Source organism: Bombina bombina, chromosome 4 (genome assembly GCF_027579735.1).
Source record: "Bombina bombina isolate aBomBom1 chromosome 4, aBomBom1.pri, whole genome shotgun sequence".
Lineage (NCBI taxonomy): Eukaryota > Metazoa > Chordata > Amphibia > Anura > Bombinatoridae > Bombina > Bombina bombina.
In genome coordinates, this window is record NC_069502.1 from 187,504,882 (window position 1) to 187,527,926 (window position 23,045).

The window sequence follows — 23,045 nt, forward strand, 5'->3', positions numbered from 1 at the left end:
GTTGCAATTCCAGAGAAATTATGTAGGCTGGATAGATACTATGCGGTACCGGCGAGTACTGACGTATTTCCTATACCTAAGAGGCTTACAGAGATAATTACTAAGGAGTGGGATAGGCCCGGTGTGCCCTTTCCCCCCCCCCTCCTGTATTTAGAAAAATGTTTCCAATAGACGCCACCACACGGGACTTATGGCAGACGATCCCTAAGGTGGAGGGAGCGGTTTCGACTCTGGCTAAGCGTACCACTATCCCGGTGGAGGATAGCTGTGCTTTTTCTGATCCAATGGATAAAAAATTAGAAGGTTACCTTAAGAAAATGTTTGTTCAGCAAGGTTTTATATTACAACCTCTTGCATGTATTGCGTCTGTCACGGCCGCATCAGCCTTTTGGTCCGAGTCCCTGGAAGAGACTCTTGACTCAATAACTATAGAGGAAATTTCAAACAAGCTTAAAACACTTAAGCTAGCTAATTCATTTGTTTCAGATGCCGTTGTACATTTAACTAAACTTACGGCTAAGAATTCCGGATTCGCCATTCAGGCACGCAGAGCACTGTGGCTAAAATCCTGGTCAGCTGATGTTACTTCTAAATCTAAGTTACTCAACATACCTTTCAAAGGGCAGACCTTATTTGGGCCCGGTTTGAAGGAAATTATCGCTGACATTTCAGGAGGTAAAGGCCACGCCCTGCCTCAAGACAGAGCCAAGCCGAAGGCTAGACAGTCTAATTTTCGTTCCTTTCGTAATTTCAAGACAGGAGCAGCATCAACTTCCTCTGCACCAAAACAGGAAGGAGCTGTTGCTCGCTACAGACAAGGCTGGAGACCTAACCAGTCCTGGAACAAGGGCAAGCAGGCCAGAAAACCTGCTGCTGCCCCTAAGACAGCATGAATTGAGGGCCCCCGATCCGGGACCGGATCTAGTGGGGGGCAGACTTTCTCTCTTCGCCCAGGCTTGGGCAAGAGATGTCCAGGATCCCTGGGCGTTAGAGATCATATCTCAGGGATATCTTCTGGACTTCAAATCCTCTCCCCCAAAAGGGAGATTCCATCTGTCAAGGTTGTCAACAAACCAAATAAAGAAAGAGGCGTTTCTACGCTGTGTACAAGATCTTTTATTAATGGGTGTGATCCATCCGGTTCCGCGGTCGGAACACGGACAGGGGTTTTACTCAAATCTGTTTGTGGTTCCCAAGAAAGAAGGAACCTTCAGACCAATCTTGGATTTAAAGATCCTAAACAAATTCCTAAGAGTTCCATCGTTCAAAATGGAAACTATTCGGACAATCCTACCCATGATCCAAAAGGGTCAGTACATGACCACAGTGGATTTAAAGGATGCTTACCTTCACATACCGATTCACAGAGATCATTTCCGGTATCTAAGGTTTGCCTTCCTAGACAGGCATTACCAGTTTGTAGCTCTTCCATTCGGGTTGGCTACGGCTCCAAGAATCTTCACAAAGGTTCTGGGGGCTCTTCTGGCGGTACTAAGACCGCGAGGAATCTCGGTAGCTCCATACCTAGACGACATTCTGATTCAAGCTTCAAGCTTTCAAACTGCCAAGTCTCATACAGAGTTTGTACTGGCATTTCTAAGATCGCATGGGTGGAAGGTAAACGAAAAGAAGAGTTCTCTCGTTCCACTCACAACAGTTCCCTTCTTGGGGACTCTTATAGATTCTGTAGAAATGAAGATTTACCTGACAGAAGACAGGTTAACAAAACTTCAAAACGCCTGCCGTGTCCTTCATTCCATTCAACACCCGTCAGTGGCTCAATGTATGGAGGTGATCGGCTTAATGGTAGCGGCAATGGACATAGTCCCCTTTGCACGCCTACACCTCAGACCGCTGCAATTGTGCATGCTAAGTCAGTGGAATGGGGATTACTCAGACTTGTCCCCCACTCTGAATCTGGATCAAGAGACCAGAAATTCTCTTCTGTGGTGGCTTTCTCGGCCACATCTGTCCAAGGGGATGCCATTCAGCAGGCCAAATTGGACAATTGTAACAACAGACGCCAGCCTGTTAGGTTGGGGCGCTGTCTGGAATTCCCTGAAGGCTCAGGGATCATGGACTCAGGAGGAGAGTCTCCTGCCAATAAACATTCTGGAATTGAGAGCAGTTCTCAATGCCCTTCTGGCTTGGCCCCAGTTAACAACTCGGGGGTTCATCAGATTTCAGTCGGACAACATCACGACTGTAGCTTACATCAACCATCAAGGAGGAACAAGAAGCTCCCTAGCGATGATGGAAGTATCAAAGATAATTCGTTGGGCAGAGTCTCACTCTTGCCATCTCTCAGCAATCCACATTCCGGGAGTGGAGAACTGGGAGGCGGATTTCCTAAGTCGTCAGACTTTTCATCCGGGGGAGTGGGAACTTCATCCGGAGGTCTTTGCCCAAATACTTCGACGTTGGGGCAAACCAGAGATAGATCTCATGGCGTCTCGACAGAACACCAAGCTTCCTCGTTACGGGTCCAGATCCAGGGATCCGGGAGCGGCCCTAGTAGATGCTTTGACAGCACCTTGGACCTTCGGGAGAGCTTATGTGTTTCCACCCTTTCCGATGCTTCCTCGATTGATCGCCAGAATCAAACAGGAGAGAGCATCAGTAATTCTAATAGCGCCTGCGTGGCCTCGCAGGACCTGGTATGCAGATCTAGTGGACATGTCATCCTGTCCACCTTGGTCTCTGCCTCTGAGACAGGACCTTCTGATTCAGGGTCCTTTCAAACATCAAAATCTAATTTCTCTGAAGCTGACTGCCTGGAGATTGAACGCTTGATTTTATCAAAGCGTGGATTCTCTGAGTCAGTAATTGATACCCTGATACAGGCTAGGAAACCTGTTACCAGAAAGATTTATCATAAAATATGGCGTAAATACCTGTATTGGTGCGAATCCAAAGGTTACTCTTGGAGTAAGGTTAGGATTCCTAGGATATTGTCTTTTCTACAAGAGGGTTTAGAAAAGGGTTTATCCGCTAGTTCTTTAAAGGGACAGATCTCAGCTCTGTCCATTTTGTTACACAAACGTCTGTCAGAAGTTCCAGACGTTCAGGCTTTTTGTCAGGCTTTGGCCAGGATTAAGCCTGTGTTTAAAACTGTTGCTCCGCCATGGAGTTTAAACCTTGTTCTTAACGTTTTACAGGGCGTTCCGTTTGAACCCCTTCATTCCGTTGATATAAAATTGTTATCTTGGAAAGTTCTATTTTTAATGGCTATTTCCTCGGCTCGAAGAGTCTCTGAGTTATCAGCCTTACATTGTGATTCTCCTTATCTGATTTTTCACTCGGATAAGGTAGTTCTGCGTACTAAACCTGGGTTCTTACCTAAGGTAGTCACTAACAGGAATATCAATCAGGAGATTGTTGTTCCATCCTTGTGTCCTAATCCTTCCTCAAAGAAGGAACGACTTCTGCACAATCTAGATGTAGTTCGTGCCCTAAAATTTTATTTACAGGCAACTAAAGATTTTTGACAAACATCTTCCCTGTTTGTCATTTACTCTGGTCAGAGGAGAGGTCAAAAAGCTTCGGCTACCTCTCTCTCTCTTTTTGGCTTCGTAGCATAATACGTTTAGCCTATGAGACTGCTGGACAGCAGCCTCCTGAAAGAATTACAGCTCATTCCACTAGAGCTGTGGCTTCCACTTGGGCCTTTAAGAATGAGGCCTCTGTTGAACAGATTTGCAAGGCTGCAACTTGGTCTTCGCTTCATACTTTTTCCAAATTTTACAAATTTGACACTTTTGCTTCTTCGGAGGCTATTTTTGGGAGAAAGGTTCTTCAGGCAGTGGTTCCTTCTGTATAAAGATCCTGCCTATCCCTCCCGTCATCCGTGTACTTTTGCTTTGGTATTGGTATCCCAGAAGTAATGATGACCCGTGGACTGATCACACTTAACAGGAGAAAACATAATTTATGCTTACCTGATAAATTCCTTTCTCCTGTAGTGTGATCAGTCCACGGCCCGCCCTGTTTTTTATGGCAGGTCTAAATTTTTAAATTATACTCCAGTCACCACTGCACCCTTTAGCTTCTCTTTTCTCGTTGGTTCTTGGTCGAATGACTGGGTGTGACGTAGAGGGGAGGAGCTGTGTGGCGGCTCTGCTGGGTGGTCCTCTTGCACTTCCTGTTGGGGAGGAGTTGGTGTCCCAGAAGTAATGATGACCCGTGGACTGATCACACTACAGGAGAAAGGAATTTATCAGGTAAGCATAAATTATGTTTTTTCGCCTGAATGCCAAGACATCAGATTTTTCTGTTCTAGCCTGTAGGGCTCTGTGGTTAAAGTCGTGGTCTGCTGACATGACTTCCAAGTCTAGATTACTATCCACGGTCACGGGAGGCAAGCGTGCTTTCCTACCGCAGGATAAGAAGAATAAGCCTAAGGGGTCTACTTTTCATCCCTTTTGTTAGAACAAGTCCCAACGAAAGCAATCTGCCGCGAAATCCGAGCAGTCCAAGGGATCTTGGAAACCAGCTCAATCTTGGAACAAAGCCAAGCAGAGCAAGAAGCCCGCCGAGACAAAATCAGCATGAAGGGGCGGCCCCCGATCAGCCTCTGGATCGCGTAGGGGAAGACTATCTCTTTTCACGGCGGCTTGGATGAGAGACGTTCAGGACCCTTGGGTTCTGGAGGTCATCGCCCAGGGTTACAGGATAGGGTTCAAGACTCATCCGCCCAGGAGCAGATTCCTCCTGTCAAACCTATCATCAAGACCAAAGAAGAGAGACTCTTTTCTAGAGTGCGTGAGGGATCTCTCCTCTCTCAGAGTAATTGTACCAGTACCTCTGGCAGAAAGAGATCTGGGGTATTATTCAAACCTTTTTTGTGGTCCCAAAGAAGGACACATTTCGTCCGATTCTAGACATAAAGTTTCTTTCGGTCCCATCGTTCAAATAGAGACGATCAGGTCTAATTTGCCCCTAGTTCAAGAGGGACAGTTCATGATGACAATAGATTTGAAGGGTGCTTACCTTCACGTGCCAATCCACAAGGATCACTTCAGGTTCCTAAGATTTGCATCTCTGGACCAACGCTTCCAGTTTGTGGCCCTACCGTTCGGCCTGGCGACTGCCCCAAGAGTCTTTACGAAGGTTCTGGGAGTGATGCTTGCGGTGGCGAGAGTCAGAGGTATTGCAGTGGCACCTTATCTGGACGACATCCTGGTCTAGGCTCTGTCCTACAGTCTCTTAGAGGTCCATTTGAGGGCTCTTCTTCTCCTTTGATCCCATGGATGGAATATAAATGTAGGAAAGAGTTCCCTGGTTCCCAGCAACAGAGTGTAATTCCTGGGCACGATAATAGATTCCACATCTATGAAGATATTCCTGACAGATCAGAGACATTGCAAGATTGCATCCAGCTGTCTTGCCCTTCAGACCTCCTCAAGGCCATCTGTGGCCCGATGTAGGGAGGTGATTTGGGCTCATGGTATCCAGCATAGATGTCATTCCATTCACCAGGTTCCATCTCAGACCTCTTCAGTTATGCATGTTGAGACAATGGAACGGCAATCACTCAGATCTATCCCAACAGATCTCTCTGGACAACCGAACGAGATAATCCAATCCCTCTTGGTGGATCCGTCCGGGCCAACTGTCCTTCTTGAGACCATCCTGGGAGATTGTGACCACGGATGCAAGTCTTTCAGGATGGGGAGCTGTTTGGAGTGCAAGGAAGGCACAGGGCCTGAGCAATCAAAGTGTTTTTTGGAAGCCGACTCAGTCTTTGAATAAATCCAATCATAGCAGAGACCTGCCCAACCTAGGTTGGCAGAAGGGGCCAGTCCTGGGTCCTATATTGGATCGCGTTAGGGACAGTATGTTGCTCTTTTCAGTCGCTTATTATAGGGATATACAGGACCCATGGGTCTTAGAGGTCATAGCTAGGCTTCAAGTCTCAGCCTCCCAGGACTCTTTCCTTCTCTTAACCCTGTCTTCCAGACAGAGAGGGAAACCACTTCAGGTGGGTGTGGGGTTTGCTCTCTTTTGGAGTTATTGTCCCGGTGACCATCGCTGAGTGAGGTTTGAGATATTATTATTCAAACTGTTTTGTTTATGGTCCCACAGAGAGAGGGAACTCCTGTCCTATTTGGACCCTAAGGTACTTAAGCAAGCTTATCATGTCTCCTCATTCCGGAAGGAGACTATAAGGTCCACTTTACCCTTGGTACGGGACCACTGTTGAGGAAGAATATCATGCTTTTTAATTTCTCCTCAGGGAACATTCTGCTTCCTAAGGTTGATGTTTCTGCACAGGCACTTCCAGTACATTGCTCCTCCGTTTTGATCTTGCTTCTGCATCTAGAGCCTTTTAGGAGTCCAGGGATTCTTTGGCAGTTGCCAGAATCCAGATCTAGCGGTAACTTACCTTTTCTAGACGATTCTGATTCAAATCGCCATTGTCTCGTAGTGACCAGAGTTCTCTGGTGTAGGGCTCCAGGGTAGGTTCCTGGATTCTATTTTAGTCTTCATAGACATGAGGGTTCTTCTATTGGACTTGCAAAGTTCTAAGTTAGCTTCGGTGTATGCTTAGATTCGAAAACAGTGCCGCACCTCTGCCTGTCTTAACAGATTTACCGGGACTACTGGTTGAGGGTATTGCTCTCTAGTGTTTTTGTCCAGATCCCCTTGTCCTGAGGGTCATCTTTCTTAAATCATCCGGGGCAAATTTGACTTTGGTAGCAAGTCTGCCAGGATGGTGGGGACATGCCAAGAGGCCAACTATTGCTCGCTATCAGCAATCCACTCTCTGGGGGTGATCATCCGGTTCAGATGTCCTTTTCAGACATTTCTCTTATCTTGGGATACGGTCTTCATCCGAGGGATTTCGGATATTTGTCACTGGAACGGGACGCCGGATGAAGATCTCAGGACGTCCCGTTTCAATATCGAGCTAATGGATGCATTAGTGGTGCCTTGGAGGTTCAATACAATTTTTCATTTTTCTGCCATATCACTCCTTCCTCAAGTGGTGGCTGTAACCTAGCAGGAGCAGGCGTCAGTGATACTAATTGCTCCGTTGTGACCGCGAAGATTGTGGTTTGCGGTTTATTGGGGATGTCGTCTTCCCCTCCATGAGGGTTACCTTGTCACAGGGATCTGCTGGAACAGGGCCCCTTTGCTTCATCAGATCTTAATTCTCTGAGGCGGACTGCATGGAGATTAACGCTTAATCTTAGCCAAGAGAGGGTTTCTGAGAGGTTATGGTCAATTTCTTCCAACGCGTAAGCTAGTTCCTCGGCATCTATCTTAAGGTGTGGAGGACCTCCTCCTCCTTCCGTGAAGAGCGTGGTTTGTCCTGACACACTATCAAGTCTGCCAGGATTCTTTCCTTTCCTCCAGGATGATCTGGATAAGGGCCTCTTAGCTAGTTCCTTGTTCTGACAGTTTTGGCCCTGTTTGTTTTCAGTCTGGAGGCTCGCTGAGCTTCCGGATGTACAGTTTCTTTTTGTTAGGGTTTTGACTACGAACAGGCTGGGACGATCTGATGCTCCTCCGTGGAGCTTAGATCTTGTTCTTAAGGCTGCATCAGGCTAATTTTGAACCTATGCATGAGGTTGACATTAAGTTGTTATCTTGGAAGATTCCTTTTCCTTAGAAATATTGCTTCTGCATGCAGAAGTCTCTGAGGCTGCGACCTTGCAATGCGACCCTCCTTATCTGGTGTTTCAAGATAATAAGGCTGTTCTACGAACCTAGTTAGACTTTCCTCCTTAGGTCATGTCTCATCGCAACTTCAATCAAGAAATTGTAGTTCCTTTCTTATGACGACTGGAATAAACTGCAGAAATCGGGCGACAATTGGCTTCTGCCCAAGAAAGAATTTAACGAGACACTTCCTCTATAGGTAGGGAATTATGAGTTCCCCCCGATGAAAGCCACTGCAAACAAATTTAAAAAGTTGAATTACCAAAATACATAAAACTGGCCCAAGACTCTACAATAACCTAAGAGGCTTACAGAGTGCTGAAATAATAAAAATATAGTGCTTACCAATAGGCACCCTACTACTGAAGGAAGCCAGTAGGTAGCAAAACTAGTGCTGAAACATAACAGCAGAGGATCTGGAATACAAATTTATCAACGACCCAACAGGAGGAGGGAAACGACAAGTCCCTGCGACACCCCTGTTTGGGAATCTTCCTCCTCCTAGTGGCAGGGAAGAGTGATTCCCAGGAGGATTGTGGATACTCACCACCTGTATGAAAGAAAACACTTGTTAAATTCCCCATTTAAATATGCTTAGTGTAAACTATGCGGTTCTCGTTAATTATTTATTTTGTTCTCCATTTCAGAAATATATATCTGTCATTTAATTAGATCAGCAGGGGAGATAAGAGGCTATTAAAAGTGTGTGTCCCTGTACCGCAAAACAATGCAAATGTTAACAAAGTGACAGTTTTAAACGCTTTTAAGACATTTTATTTTGTGTGTGTGTATGTGTATATATATATATATATATATATATATATGTGTGTGTGTGTGTGTATATATATATATATATATATATATATATATATATATATATATATATATATATATATATATATATATATATATATATATATATATATATATATATATATATATATATATATATAAAATCCCACCATATGTCTGCTACCTGGGTGCAAATATGAAATACCATATACAGCAAAAAGAAATGCACTCTCAGGATTTTCCATGCAAAACAGGTCAAATGTTAATTAAAGTTAGACCTGTTTTGCATGGAAAATCCTGAGAGTACATTTATTTTTGCTGTGTGTATGTGTATATAATATGTGCATGCCTAATATTATATTTTAGAGTTTTAATCCCCTTTTAAACAGTCTTAGGGATACACATGTTTAAAGGGACATTATACACTAGATTTTTCTTTGCATAAATGTTTTGTAGATCCATTTATATAGCCCATACAGCTTCTTTTTTTTTTTCCTTTTTTTTCTTTTTTTTTTTTTTTTTGCTTATTTTTTAAATAACATTGCGCTGATTTTAAGACTAACCAAGCCCCAACGTTTTTTATGAGAATACTGACTTATACCTCCTCCAGTTGCTCCTGTTTGTGTAAAGAGTCTTTTCATATGCAGAGGAAAGGGGAGGGGGGAGTGTCTGAATAGTTCCCTCTTTCAGTGGGTGTTCTAGCTAATCCTTTTAACAGAGCTAAACTGGGAGCTTCTAAGTTTTTATATCAGTATCTGTGCATATTATTCTTTATAGTAGTGTCTATTACATGCAGTTACATGAAAATTAATGTATACTGTCCCTTTAATGCTGTGGTTAATGCAAATGATGGAAATTATCCATTTAATGTCCCTTCAAGTAAACATTAAATTATTAATAGCAAATCCTTTTTAAGTATGAGACAGAAGCCTTTTTCAATATATTTGTTTTTTATATTTTTATTTCCATAGTTAAAAATATTTTATGAGGAGCACCTTCACTTAGATGACGAAATTCGCTACGTTCTTGAAGGAAGTGGATACTTTGATGTACGAGACAAGGAGGAAAGATGGATCCGCATTTTCATGCAGAAAGGAGATATGATAACGCTACCCGCTGGCATTTATCATCGCTTTACATTGGATGAAAATGTTAGTTTGTATAACCTTCTGTATTGTCATATTAATTATTTAATAGTTTTTTATTTATGTAGTTTTAATGCTTTACAAATTTAGTCATTGGTTTAATGGACGATCTATTCTTACAGCGGGGTTACCCGGATTCTTTAATACAACAGAAGAGAACAGAGAGAGAACCAAAGAGTCTCTATTAGCTGAAAATCTGAGGGAGAAAAAGAATAAAGAAGGATTAGAACTTATATCTCAGTACAATCGTTTAAGTGAACAGATTCTAAAAATACTTAATAGGCATTGGCATATATTGAAGGATCTTAATCCTCAGATCAAAGAATTCAGACAGAGACCAACGCCTGCTTTAAGGCTCGATTTATCAAGCTCTTCTCCAATCATGCGTGGGCAGGCAATGTTAAATTCTGGCAGCGGATTGCTGCACGCCAGAGGAGAGCGTGGGAGGACAGGAGCAAATATGTCCGCTCCTGTCCGCCATGGATTGATAAATCAAGCTCTTAAATGGAGTAAGAATATAAGAGATGTAATAGGAATATTTGCTTTTGGACCTTCCCTGGACCTATATCTGCATTCACTGTCGATTCCAAAATTGTGTTGTTACCCATTTAAAATAAATGTGAAAAATAAATTCACTAAAAAGTTTAATAAAAGATGGAAGGATATGTCCGTTCCTGGAAGAAATTTCCTTGGTACTTGAATCTTCAATTGGTCCTCAAATGAAATAAAAGGAAACACAAAATAGTGTAACTCTGTAAACCAACTGGATACAATATGGTAATAGGACAAATGATTACTCACATTTGTTGGAGCTCATGTAAGCTCTATATGATGCGCACACCTACTTTATACTGGTAGGTAAACAGTTTCCCTCAATGAAATTGCTTAAAAGAGAAATATTTATTAAAATGTAAAAAAAAGTCACAAATGCTCCGTATACACAATTGTGCATAGGGATCCAACAGGAAAACAGTCAATTGTCACTGTCCAGAGTTAACCTGTACACCGGATGGATACAGATGGAGAGCAGAAGCTTAACCGCTTACCAACCGCAATACTTGACCCGTTAGGTATTGCTCTGCACTGAGTGTAACTGACACGTTTTGACGTAGTGGTGGGAAGAAGTTCCAATGCTGACCAACTTGCAGCTTTGTCAAGGAATAAAATGTGCATGTCAAAATAGTCCTTTGTATAGCATATTTTAATCAAACTGGAATTTTGTGAAGACTTGTCCACCATAAGGTGAATATAGATCCAAAACTGGAAATCTGAAGAAACCATTGGTAACTTGATACATAATATATAGAAACATTTGTTAAGGGTAAATCGGAAACATTACGATATAACTATACATTATTACATATCTAACTAGACGTTATTTAAGTGTATATTATCAGTTTGTGAGCATAATAAAACCCGATTCATGTGAAGACATTGTGAAAAATATATACAAATATATATTGAATACCTGTACCTCTATACAGAAGATACCTATTATATAAGGTACCCTCAATAGAGTAAACACACAGACTAAGCAGCCACTATTTATCACAAAATATTCATCAGAATTTTCAGAAGTCTGTACCATCATTAAAAAGTATTTTCCATTATTGTATGGTGATAAAAAAAACTGAAAAGAAGTGGTAGAAGATGGCTGCAGATGTGTGTTTTTTCCCTTATGTAGAAGATTCTGATCAATCGCCATTGTCTCGTCTGATAGGATCGAGTAAGACGAAATCCTTAATGTTCTTCTGAGAGTTGGAAGACATTTAGACCAGAGTTCCCTGGTATTGGGCACCAGGGTGAATTTCCTGGATGCTATTTTAGTCTGCATAGACATGAGGATTTTTCCTCAGTTTTGTGAAGTTATGAGTTAGCTTCAGCGGGTCGTGCCCTCCAGTCCTTCTTCAGGCCATCGCTGGCTCTGAATTTTGGTGGTGAGGATAGTCATGTGGCCCTTCTTTGATCCTCGTTCCTTTTTGCCATGTCTCGTCTCAGCAGAGGCTTGGTGTATGCTTAGGAAGTGGAGTGGCGCTATTTTTGAATTCGTCTAACAGATTTTCCTGGACTACTGGTTGAGAGAATCACTCTCTAGTGTCTTTGTCCTCCAGATTTTTGTCCTGAGGGACATTTTTTTCTTGAGTTCATCCGAGGCGGCTTTGACTTCGGTCGCAAGCCCGTCAGGATGGTGATATTCATGGGATCCTTGGTTTTAGGAGGTTTCCCTCCCGATTTTACTTTTGGATCTTCAGGCAATTTTATTTTTGCTCTGAATGTTTTGAATACTGGGTTAGTCCTAGTTTATAGATTCCAGTCTGTCTTACTCTCGGTGGCTTGGATCTCCATCTGAGGGGAACGGGAGGCTCCCTAGCGATGAGGGTAGTATCTCTGGTTTGGTAGTGGGCAGAGGCACACTACCTCTCGCTATCAGCGATCCACTCTCCGGGGGTGGTTATCCGTTTCGAATATTTCCTTGGAGACATTCTTCTTATATGGGGATAAGGTCTTCATCCGAGGGGTTTCGGATATTTCGCCGGATGAAAATCTTAGGATGTCCCGTTTTTATACCTAGTTACCCATAGAGGGGTTGTGGTTCGGGATCCTCAGGCAGAGCTAAGGGATGCATTAGCGGTGCCTTAGAGGTCCTATGCGGGATTTTCTTTTTCTGCTATACCACTCCTGTCTTGTGTGGTGGCTCAAACCTAGCAGGAGCAGACGTCGGTGTTTCTGCTTGCTCTGTCACGACTGCGAGGATCGTGGTTCGCAGTTTTCTTCTACTAGATACGACGAGTCCACTGATTCATCCTTACTTGTGGGATATTATCCTCCTGCTAACAGGAAGTGGCAAAGAGCACCACAGCAGAGCTGTATATATAGCTCCTCCCTTCTCTCCACTCCCAGTCATTCTCTTTGCCTATACTAAGTAATAGGAAGAGGTAAAGTGAAAGAGGTGATAAAATGAGTTATTTTCTTCAAGCAAGACTTTATTTTAAATGGTACCGGTGAGTGCTATTTTTTCTCAGGCAGCAGATAGATGAAGATTTCTGCCTGGAGACTGATGATCTTGGCAGTTGTCACTAAGATCCAGAGTAGTTCCCACAGAATGGCTGAGGATTACTTGAGAAGCTTCAGTGTGAGGAACGTATTTCATGCTACAAGCATTGAGGTATGTTAAGTCATTTTTTTCTGGAGAGACTTTGGTATTTCAGAACTGGCTTACATAGTTCACTTTAGGGAAGGGGTAAGCAGTAATCCTACATGTAAAGAAGGGGTATTACTGGAACCTGTTTATTATGGAACAATTTGGTTGACACTGTTAACATAATGTTTTGTTGGCAAAACATTTTCATGTTTTGGGGATACTTAACTTTTTTGTATACAAACATTTTTGTGACTGATGGCACTGTAGGGGTTCACATGGCTTTCATTAATAGATGGGTTATATGAAAACCCACATGGCTGGTTTGCTAGACTGCTTTACAGCCGTACCCATTAGGCAGAGAGATATTGATGGGTGGGACCTATTTTCGCGCCTCCGATGCGCAGTTGAAATGATTATGAAGACCGCAAGCTCCAGCTCCGGTGGGCCTAGGCTGCAGATTTAGACTAAACAAAGGAGATAGTGTGACTTACAGACCCCTGAGGGCAGGTAGGCGACACAGCAGAGCTGTGGCGAGGTGCAGGGGGTTGCTATATTACTTTTCATAAACGTTTTTGAGTAACTTTTTTTTTTCCATAAAGGGTTAACTTTTCCCTACTTGTGGTGCAATCTTAGCTGGCAAGATTAAATACATATATGCTAAAATTTTGATATTTACTACATTTTAAGACGGTTTTGGAAAAATTGTATGCTTTTTTTACTCTTAAAGGCGCAGTACCGTTTTTTTCAGATTGTTGTTTTTTCACTATATAAAGTGTTTTCAAGACTTTTTGTGGTTATTACTAGCCTGTTCAACATGTCTGACATTGAGGAGAGTCAATGTTCTATGTGTTTAGAAGCCATTGTGGAACCCCTACTTAAGATGTGTCCCTCATGTACTGAAAGGGCCTTACGTTGCAAAGAACATATTTTAGGTGATAAAAGTATGTCTAGGGATGATTCTCAGTCTGAAGAGAATCAGGTTATGCCATCCAATTCTCCCCAAGTGTCACAACCTTTAACGCCCACTCAAGCGTCGCCAAGTACATCTAGTGCGTCTAATTCTTTTACCCTGCAAGATATGGCTGCAGTTATGTCTACTACCCTTACAGAGGTATTATCTAAACTGCCAGGTTTACAGGGTAAGCGCAGTAGGTCCAGTATTAGAGTAAATGCTGAGCCCTCTGATACTTTATTGGCCATCTCCGATGTACCTTCAGTGTTCTGAGTTGGGGGTAGGGGAATTGCTGTCTGAGGGAGAACTTTCAGACTCAGGAAATGTGTTCCCTCAAACAGACTCGGACGTGACAGCCTTTAAATTTAAGCTTGAACACCTCCGCCTGTACTCCTGGAGGTTTTAGCGACTCTGAATGATTGTGATCCTATTGTAATCCCACCAGAGAAATTGTGTAAGATGGATAAATATCTAGAGGTCCCTACTTACACCAATGTTTTTCCAGTACCTAAAAGGATTTCAGACATTGTTACTCTCTCCTCCTCCTACTTTCAAGAAAATGTTTCCCATATCTGACACCATTCGGGATTCCTGGCAGACTGTCCCTAAGGTGGAGGGTGCTATTTCTACCCTGGCTAAGCGTAGTACAACTATAACTATTGAGGACAGTTGTGCTTTCAAAGATCCTATGGATAAAAAATTAGAGGGTCTTTTAAAGAAGTTGTTTATTCATCAGGGTTTTCTTCTACAACCTATAGCGTGCATTGTTCCAGTTACTACTGCAGCAGCTTTTTGGTTTGAGGCTCTAGAGGAGTCTCTTAAGGTTGAGACCCCATTAGATGATATTTTGGATAGAATTAAGGCTCTCAAGCTAGCTAATTCTTTTATTACTGATGCCGCTTTTCAAATGGCTAAATTAGCGGCTAAAAATGCAGGCTTTGCCATTCTAGTGCGTAGAGCGTTATGGCTTAAGTCTTGGTCTGCTGATGTGTCATCAAAATCTAAACTTTTAGCTATTCCTTTTAAAGGTAAGACCCTATTTGGGTCTGAACTAAAGGAAATCATTTCCGACATTACTGGAGGTAAAGGTTATGCCCTTCCTCAGGACAAGACTGTTAAAATGAGGGTTAAACAAAATCATTTTCGTTCCTTTCGAAACTTTAAAGACGGACCCTCTCCTTCCTCCTCTGCCACAAAGCAGGAGGGGAATTTTGCACAATCCAACTCAGTCTGGAGACCTAACCAGACCTGGAATAAAGGTAAACAGGCCAAGAAGCCCGCTGCTGCTACCAAGACAGCATGAAGGGGCAGCCCCCGATCCGGGACCGGATCTAATAGGGGGCAGACTTTCTCTCTTCGCTCAGGCTTGGGCAAGGGACGTTCAGGATCCCTGGGCATTAGAAATCGTGACCCAGGGGTATCGGCTAGAATTCAAGGATTTTCTCCCAAGAGGGAGATTTCATCTTTCACGTTTGTCTGTAGACCAGACAAAAAGAGAGGCGTTCTTACGTTGTATATACAGTTCCAAAACTAGAACAGGGGCAGGGGTTTCTCCAACATTGGTGTGTCCGGTCCACGGCGTCATCCATTACTTGTGGGAATATTCTCTTCCCCAACAGGAAATGGCAAAGTGCACAGCAAAAGCTGTCCATATAGTCCCTCCCAGGCTCCGCCCCCCCAGTCATTCTCTTTGCCGCTCTGAACAAGTAGCATCTCCACGGAGATGGTGAAGAGTATGTGGTGTTTAGTTGTAGTTTTTTATTCTTCTATCAAGAATTTGTTATTTTAAAATAGTGCTGGTATGTACTATTTACTCTGAAACAGAAAGAGATGAAGAGTTCTGTTTAAAAGAGTATGATTTTATCAGCAGTAACTAAAATTGATTGCTGTTCCCACACAGGACTGTTGAGCTGAGAGAACTTCAGTTGGGGGGAACAGTTGGCAGACTTTTCTGCTCAAGGTATGACTAGCTATTTTTCTAACAAGACTGTGTAATGCTGGAAGGCTGTCATTTTTCCCTCATGGGGATCGGTAAGCCATTTTCTTAGTCTCAAACAGAATAAAGGGCTTATTATGGGCTATAAACTGGTAGACACTTTTAAGGGCTAAATCGATTGCTTTATTTAAGTATTATTTGCAGTTTGAAGTTGAATTTCACACTTTTATAACATTGGGGAACGTTTTTAGCGCCAGGCACTTGTTAAGACACCTTCCCAGTCAGGAAGGGCCTTTCTCTGTAGTAGGCAGAGCCTCATTTTCGCGCCATTACTGCGCAGTTACTTTTGAGAACAGTACATGCAGCTGCATGTGTGAGGGTCTGGAATCCACTGAAAACGTTCCTAGAAGGCTTCATTTGGTATCGTATACCCCCCTGGGATTGGTGAAGTCGCAGCAAAGGCTGTGGCTGGGACTGTAAGGGGGTTAAAATTGTAAACGGCTCCGGTTTCCACATTTTAAGGGTTAACAGCTTGAATATTGGGGTGCAATACTTTGAATGCATTAAGACACTGTGGTGAAAATTTGGTAAAGATTGGATAATTCCTTCATAGTTTTTCACATATTCAGTAATAAAGTGTGCCCTGTTTAACATTTAAAAAGACAGTAACGGTTTTGTTTTAAAACGGTTTTTGTGCTTTATTAACCAGTTTAAGCCTGTTTAACATGTCTGTACCTTCAGATAGATCATGTTCTGTATGTATGGAAGCTAATGTGGTTCCCCCTTCAAATATGTGTGATAATTGTGCCATAGCGTCCAAACAAAGTAAGGACAGTACTGTCACAAATAGTAAAGTTGCCCAGGATGATTCCTCAGATGAAGGAAGTAGACATAATTCTACATCATCTCCTTCTGTGTCTATACCAGTAATGCCCGCGCAGGCGACCCCTAGTACTTCTAGCGCGCCAATGCTTGTTACTATGCAACAATTGACGGCAGCAATGGATAACTCCATAGCTAATATTTTATCCAAAATGCCAGCATTTCAGAGAAAGCGCGATTGCTCTGTTTCTCCAACATTGGTGTGTCCGGTCCATGGCGTCATCCATTACTTGTGGGATATTCTCCTCCCCCACAGGGAAAGGCAAGGAGAGCACACAGCAAGAGCTGTCCATATAGTCCCTCCCAGGCTCCGCCCCCCCAGTCATTCTCCTTGCCGCTCTGAACAAGTAGCATCTCCTTGGCGATGGTGAGGAGTTTGTGGTGTTTAGTTGTAGTTTTTTATTCTTCTATCAAGAGTTTGTTATTTTAAAATAGTGCTGGTATGTACTATTTACTCTGAAACAGAAAGAGATGAAGAGTTCTGTTTGAAAGAGGTGTATGATTTTAGCAGCAGTAACTAAAATCAATTGCTGTTCCCACACAGGACTGTTGAGATGAGAGAACTTCAGTTGGGGGGAACAGTTTGCAGACTTTTCTGCTCAAGGTATGACTAGCCATTTTTCTAACAAGACTGTGTAATGCTGGAAGGCTGTCATTTTTCCCTCATGGGGATCGGTAAGCCATTTTCTTAGTTTCAAACAGAATAAAGGGCTTATTATGGGCTATAAACTGGTAGACACTTTTAGGGGCTAAATTGATTGCTTTATTTAAGTATATTATATTTCAACGGCTCCGGTTTCAACATTTTAAGGGTTAACAGCTTGAAAATTGGGGTGCAATGAATGCATTAAGACACTGTGGTGAAAATTTGGTAAAGATTGGATAATTCCTTCATAGTTTTTCACATATTCAGTAATAAAGTGTGCCCTGTTTAACATTTAAAGAGACAGTAACAGTTTTGTTTTAACCAGTTTAAGCCTGTTTAACATGTCTGTACCTTCAGATAGATCATGTTCTGTATGTATGGTAGCCAATGTGGTTCCCCCTTCAAATATGTGTGATAATTGTGCTATAGCGTCCAAACAAAGTAAGGACAGTACTGTCACAAATTGTAAAGTTGCCCAGGATGATTCCTAAGATGAAGGAAGTAGACATAGTTCTACATCATCTCCTTCTGTGTCTATACCAGTTATGCCCGTGCAGGCGACCCCTAGTACTTCTAGCGCGCCAATGCTTGTTACTATGCAGCGATTGATGGCAGTAATGGATAACTCCATAGCTAATATTTTATCCAAAATGCCAGCATTTCAGAGAGAGCGCGATTGCTCTGTTTTAAACACTGTAGAGCAGGAGGGCGCTGATGATAATTTTTCTGTCATACCCTCACACCAATCTGAAGTGGCAGTGAGGGAGGGTTTGTCAGATGGGGAAATTTCTGATAGGAAGAATTTCTCAGCAGGCAGAACCTGATGTTGTGACATTTAAATTTAAATTAGAGCATCTCCGCGCATTACTTCTGGATGATTGTGACAATCTGGTCATCCCAGAAAAATTGTGCAAGATGGACAAGTTCCTTGAGATCCCGGTGCACCCTGATGCTTTTCCGATACCTAAACGGGTGGCGGACATAGTGTATAAGGAGTGGGAGAAGCCAGGCATACCTTTTGTCCCTCCTCAAATATTTAAGAAATTGTTCCCTATGGTCGACCCCAGGAAGGACACATGGCAAAAACGCTTGTCAAGTTTTTCACTCTATTCTGCAGCCTTCCATAGCTCAGTGCATGGAAGTAGTAGGGTTGATGGTTGCAGCAATGGACATAGTTCCTTTTGCTCGAATTCATCTAAGACCATTACAACTGTGCATGCTCAAGCAGTGGAATGGGGACTATACAGACTTGTCTCCAAAGATTCAAGTAGACCAGATGACCAGAGACTCACTCCGTTGGTGGTTGTCACAGGATCACCTGTCTCAGGGAATGAGTTTCCGCAGACCAGAGTGGGTCATTGTCACGACCGACGACAGTCTATTAGGCTGGGGCGCGGTCTGGGATTCCCTGAAAGCTCAGGGTCTATGGTCTCGGGAAGAGTCTCTTCTCTCGATAAACATCCTGGAACTAAGAGCGATATTCAATGCTCTCCGGGCTTGGCCTTAACTAGCGAAGGCCGGATTCATAAGATTCCAGTCAGACAACATGACGACTGTAGCTTACATCAACCATCAGGGAGGAACAAAGAGTTCCTTGGCGATGAGAGAGGTATCCAAGATCATCAAATGGGCGGAGGATCACTCCTGCCATCTATCTGCAATTCACATCCCAAGAGTAGACAACTGGGAGGCGGATTATCTGAGTCGTCAGACTTTCCATCCGGGGGAGTGGGAACTCCACCCGGAGGTTTTTGCCCAGTTGACTCAATTATGGGGCATTCCAGACATGGATCTGATGGCGTCTCGTCAGAACTTCAAGGTTCCTTGCTACGGGTCCAGATCCAGGGATCCCAAGGCCACTCTAGTGGATGCATTAGTGACGCCTTGGTCGTTCAACCTAGCTTATGCGTTTCCACCGTTCCCTCTCCTTCCCAGGCTTGTAGCCAGGATCAAACAGGAGAAGGCCTCGGTGATTCTGATAGCTCCTGCGTGGCCACACAGGACTTGGTATGCAGACCTGGTGAATATGTCATCGGCTCCACCAGGGAAGCTACCTTTGAGACAGGATCTTCTAGTACAAGGTCCATTCGAACATCCAAATCTAGTTTCTCTCCAGCTGAGTGCTTGGAAATTGAACGCTTGATTTTATCCAAGCGCGGGTTTTCAGATTCAGTGATAGATACTCTGGTCCAAGCCAGAAAACCTGTGACTAGAAGGATTTACCATAAAATATGGAAAAGATATATCTGTTGGTGTGAATCCAAGGGATTCTCATGGATTAAAATTCCCAGGATCCTCTCCTTTCTCCAAGAAGGTTTGGATAAGGGATTGTCAGCGAGTTCTCTAAAAGGACAGATTTCTGCTTTATCTGTCTTGTTACACAAACGACTGGCAGCTGTGCCAGATGTACAAGCTTTTGTACAGGCTTTGGTCAGAATCAAGCCTGTTTACAGACCTTTGACTCTTCCCTGGAGTCTAAATTTAGTTTTTTCAGTTTTTCAAGGGGTTCCATTTGAACCCTTACATTCCATAGATATCAAGTTACTATCTTGGAAAGTTCTGTTTTTGGTTGCTATTTCTTCTGCTAGAAGAGTTTCTGAACTATCTGCTTTGCAGTGTGATCCACCCTATCTGGTGTTCCATTCAGATAAGGTTGTTTTGCATACCAAGCCTGGGTTTCTTCCAAAAGTTGTTTCCAACAAGAATATTAACCAGGAAATAGTTGTCCCTTCTTTGTGTCCGAATCCAGTTTCAAAGAAGGAACGTTTGTTACACAATTTAGATGTAGTCCGTGCTTTAAAGTTCTATTTAGAAGCAACAAAGGATTTCAGACAAACTTCTTCTTTGTTTGTCGTTTATTCTGGTAAGAGGAGAGGACAAAAAGCTACTGCTACCTCTCTTGCTTTCTGGCTGAAAAGCATTATCCGATTGGCTTATGAGACTGCCGGACGGCAGCCTCCTGAACGAATCACAGCTCACTCTACTAGGGCTGTGGCTTCCACATGGACCTTCAAGAACGAGGCTTCTGTTGATCAGATATGTAAGGCAGCGACTTGGTCTTCTCTGCACACTTTTGCCAAATTCTACAAATTTGATACTTTTGCTTCTTCTGAGGCTATTTTTGGGAGAAAGGTTTTGCAAGCCGTGGTGCCTTCTGTTTAGGTAACCTGATCTGCTCCCTCCCTTCATCTGTGTCCTAAAGCTTTGGTATTGGTTCCCACAAGTAATGGATGACGCCGTGGACCGGACACACCAATGTTGGAGAAAACAGAATTTATGCTTACCTGATAAATTACTTTCTCCAACGGTGTGTCCGGTCCACGGCCCGCCCTGGTTTTTTAATCCGGTTTGAAAAATTTCTTTCTCTATATACTACAGTCACCACGGCACCCTATAGTTTCTCCTTTTTTTCTCCTAACCGTCGGTCGAATGACTGGGGGGGCGGAGCCTGGGAGGGACTATATGGACAGCTTTTGCTGTGCTCTTTGCCATTTCCTGTTGGGGAAGAGAATATTCCCACAAGTAATGGATGACGCCGTGGACCGGACACACCGTTGGAGAAAGTAATTTATCAGGTAAGCATAAATTCTGTTTTTACTCAAATCTGTTTGTGGTTCCCAAAAAAGAGGGAACCTTCAGACCGATTTTAGATCTCAAATGTCTAAACAAATTTCCCATCTTTCAAGATGGAGACCATACAAACAATTTTACCAATGATCCAGGAGGGTCAATATATGACCACCTTGGATGCGTATCTTCACATTCCTATACACAATGATCCTCACCAGTTTCTCAGGTTCGCCTTCCTGGACAAACATTACTAGTTTGTGGCCCTCCCTTTCGGGTTGGCCACAGCTCCCAGAATTTTCACAAAAGTTCTAGGGTCCCTTCTGGCGGTTCTAAGGCCGCGGGGCATAGCAGTGGCGCCCTATCTGGACGATATTTTGATTCAGGCGTCAACTTACCATCTAGCCAAATCTCACACAGACATCGTGTTGGCTTTTCTAAGGACTCACGGGTGGAAGGTGAATATACAAAAAAGAGTTCACTAGTTCCACTGACAAGAGTTCCATTCCTAGGAACTCTGATAGACTCGGTAGACATGAAAATTTTTCTGACGGAGGTCAGAAAGTCAAAGATCCTAACTACTTGCCGAGCACTTCATTCCATTTCTCAGCCATCAGTGGCGCAGTGTATGGAGGTCATTGGGTTAATTGTAGCGGCAATGGACATCATTCCGTTTGCTCGCTTACATCTCAGACCACTGCAGCTGTGCATGCTCAGACAGTGGAATGGGGATTATGCGGATTTATCTCCTCAGATAAATCTGGATCTAGAGACCAGAGACTCTCTTCATTTTTTGTGGTTGTCACAAGATCTGTCCCAGGGAATGTGCTTCCACAGGCCAGCATGGGTCATAGTGACGACGGACGCCAGCCTCTTGGGCTGGGGTGCAGTCTGGAATTCCCTGAAGGCTCAGGGTGTTTGGACTCAGGAGGAGTCCCTATTACCAATAAATATTCTGGAAGCATATATCAATCATCAAGGGGGAACAAAGAGTTCTCTAGCGATGACAGAGGTTTCCAAAATAATTCGATGGGCAGAGACTCACTCTTGCCATCTATCAGCAATCTGTTTCCCAGGAGTAGAGAACTGGGAAGCGGATTTTCTAAGTCGTCAGACTTTTCATCTGGGGGAGTAGGAGCTCCATCCGGAGGTGTTTGCGACATTGATCCGTCAATGGGGCACACCGGAATTGGATCTGATGGCATGTCGTCAGAATGTCAAACTTCCTTGTTACGGGTCCAGATCAAGGGATCCCCAAGCAGTACTGATAAATGCTCTAGCAGTACCTTGGTCGTTCAACCTGGCTTATGTGTTTCCTCCTTTTCCTCTCCTACCTTGTCTGATTGCCAGAATCAAACAGGAGAGGGCTTCGGTAATCTTGATAGCGCCTGCGTGGCCACGCAGGACTTGGTATGCAGATCTGGTGGAAATGTCATCTCTGCCACCGTGGAAACTGCCACTGAGACAGGACCTTCTCATTCAAGGTCCGTTCCAACATCCAAATCTAATTTCTCTGCAGCTGACTGCCTGGAGATTGAACGCTTGATTTTATCTAAGCGGGGATTCTCTGAGTCGGTCATTGATACCTTGATTCAGGCTCGAAAGCCTGTCACTAGGAAAATTTACCATAAGATATGGCATAAATATCTTTATTGATGCGAATCCAAGGGCTACTCATGGAGTAGGGTTAGGATTCCTAGCATTTTGTCCTTTCTCCAAGAAGGATTGGAGAAGGGATTATCAGCTAGTTCCTTAAAGGGACAAATTTCTGCATTGTCAATTTTACTACACAAGCGTCTGACGGATGTCCCAGACGTTCAGTCTTTTTGTCAGGCTTTAGTCAGAATCAAGCCTGTGTTTAAACCTGTTGCTCCGCCATGGAGTTTGAATTTAGTTCTAAATGTTCTTCAAGGGGTTCCATTTGAACCCATGCATTCCATAGATATTAAGCTGTTATCTTGGCAAGTTTTGTTTTTAGTTGCGATCTCTTCTGCTCGAAGAGTTTCTGAGCTTTCTGCGTTACAATGTGACTCGCCTTATCTTATATTCCATTCTGATAAGGTGGTTTTGCGTACTAAACCTGGATTCCTTCCTAAGGTTGTTTCAAATAAGAATATTAATCAGGAAATTGTTGTTCCTTCTCTGTGTCCTAATCCTTCTTCTAAGAAGGAGCGTCTGTTACATAACTTGGACGTGGTTCGTGCTTTGAAGTTTTTACTTACAAGCGACCAAGGATTTCCGTCAAACATCTTCTCTATTTGTTGTTTATTCTGGAAAGCGTAGGGGTCAAAAAGCTACGGCTACCTCTTTCTTTTTGG

At 43.2% G+C, this 23,045-nt stretch overlaps 1 protein-coding gene across 1 annotated transcript in view; it reads left to right on the plus strand.

Moving 5' to 3' along the window:
* Positions 1-23,045, plus strand: part of ADI1 (acireductone dioxygenase 1) — an 81,888-nt gene that overhangs the window by 54,412 nt on the left and 4,431 nt on the right. The window contains exon 3 of the mRNA XM_053709726.1: positions 9,429-9,608. Within this exon, the coding sequence (XP_053565701.1) occupies positions 9,429-9,608 (180 nt within the window). The remainder of the gene's footprint in view (positions 1-9,428; positions 9,609-23,045) is intronic.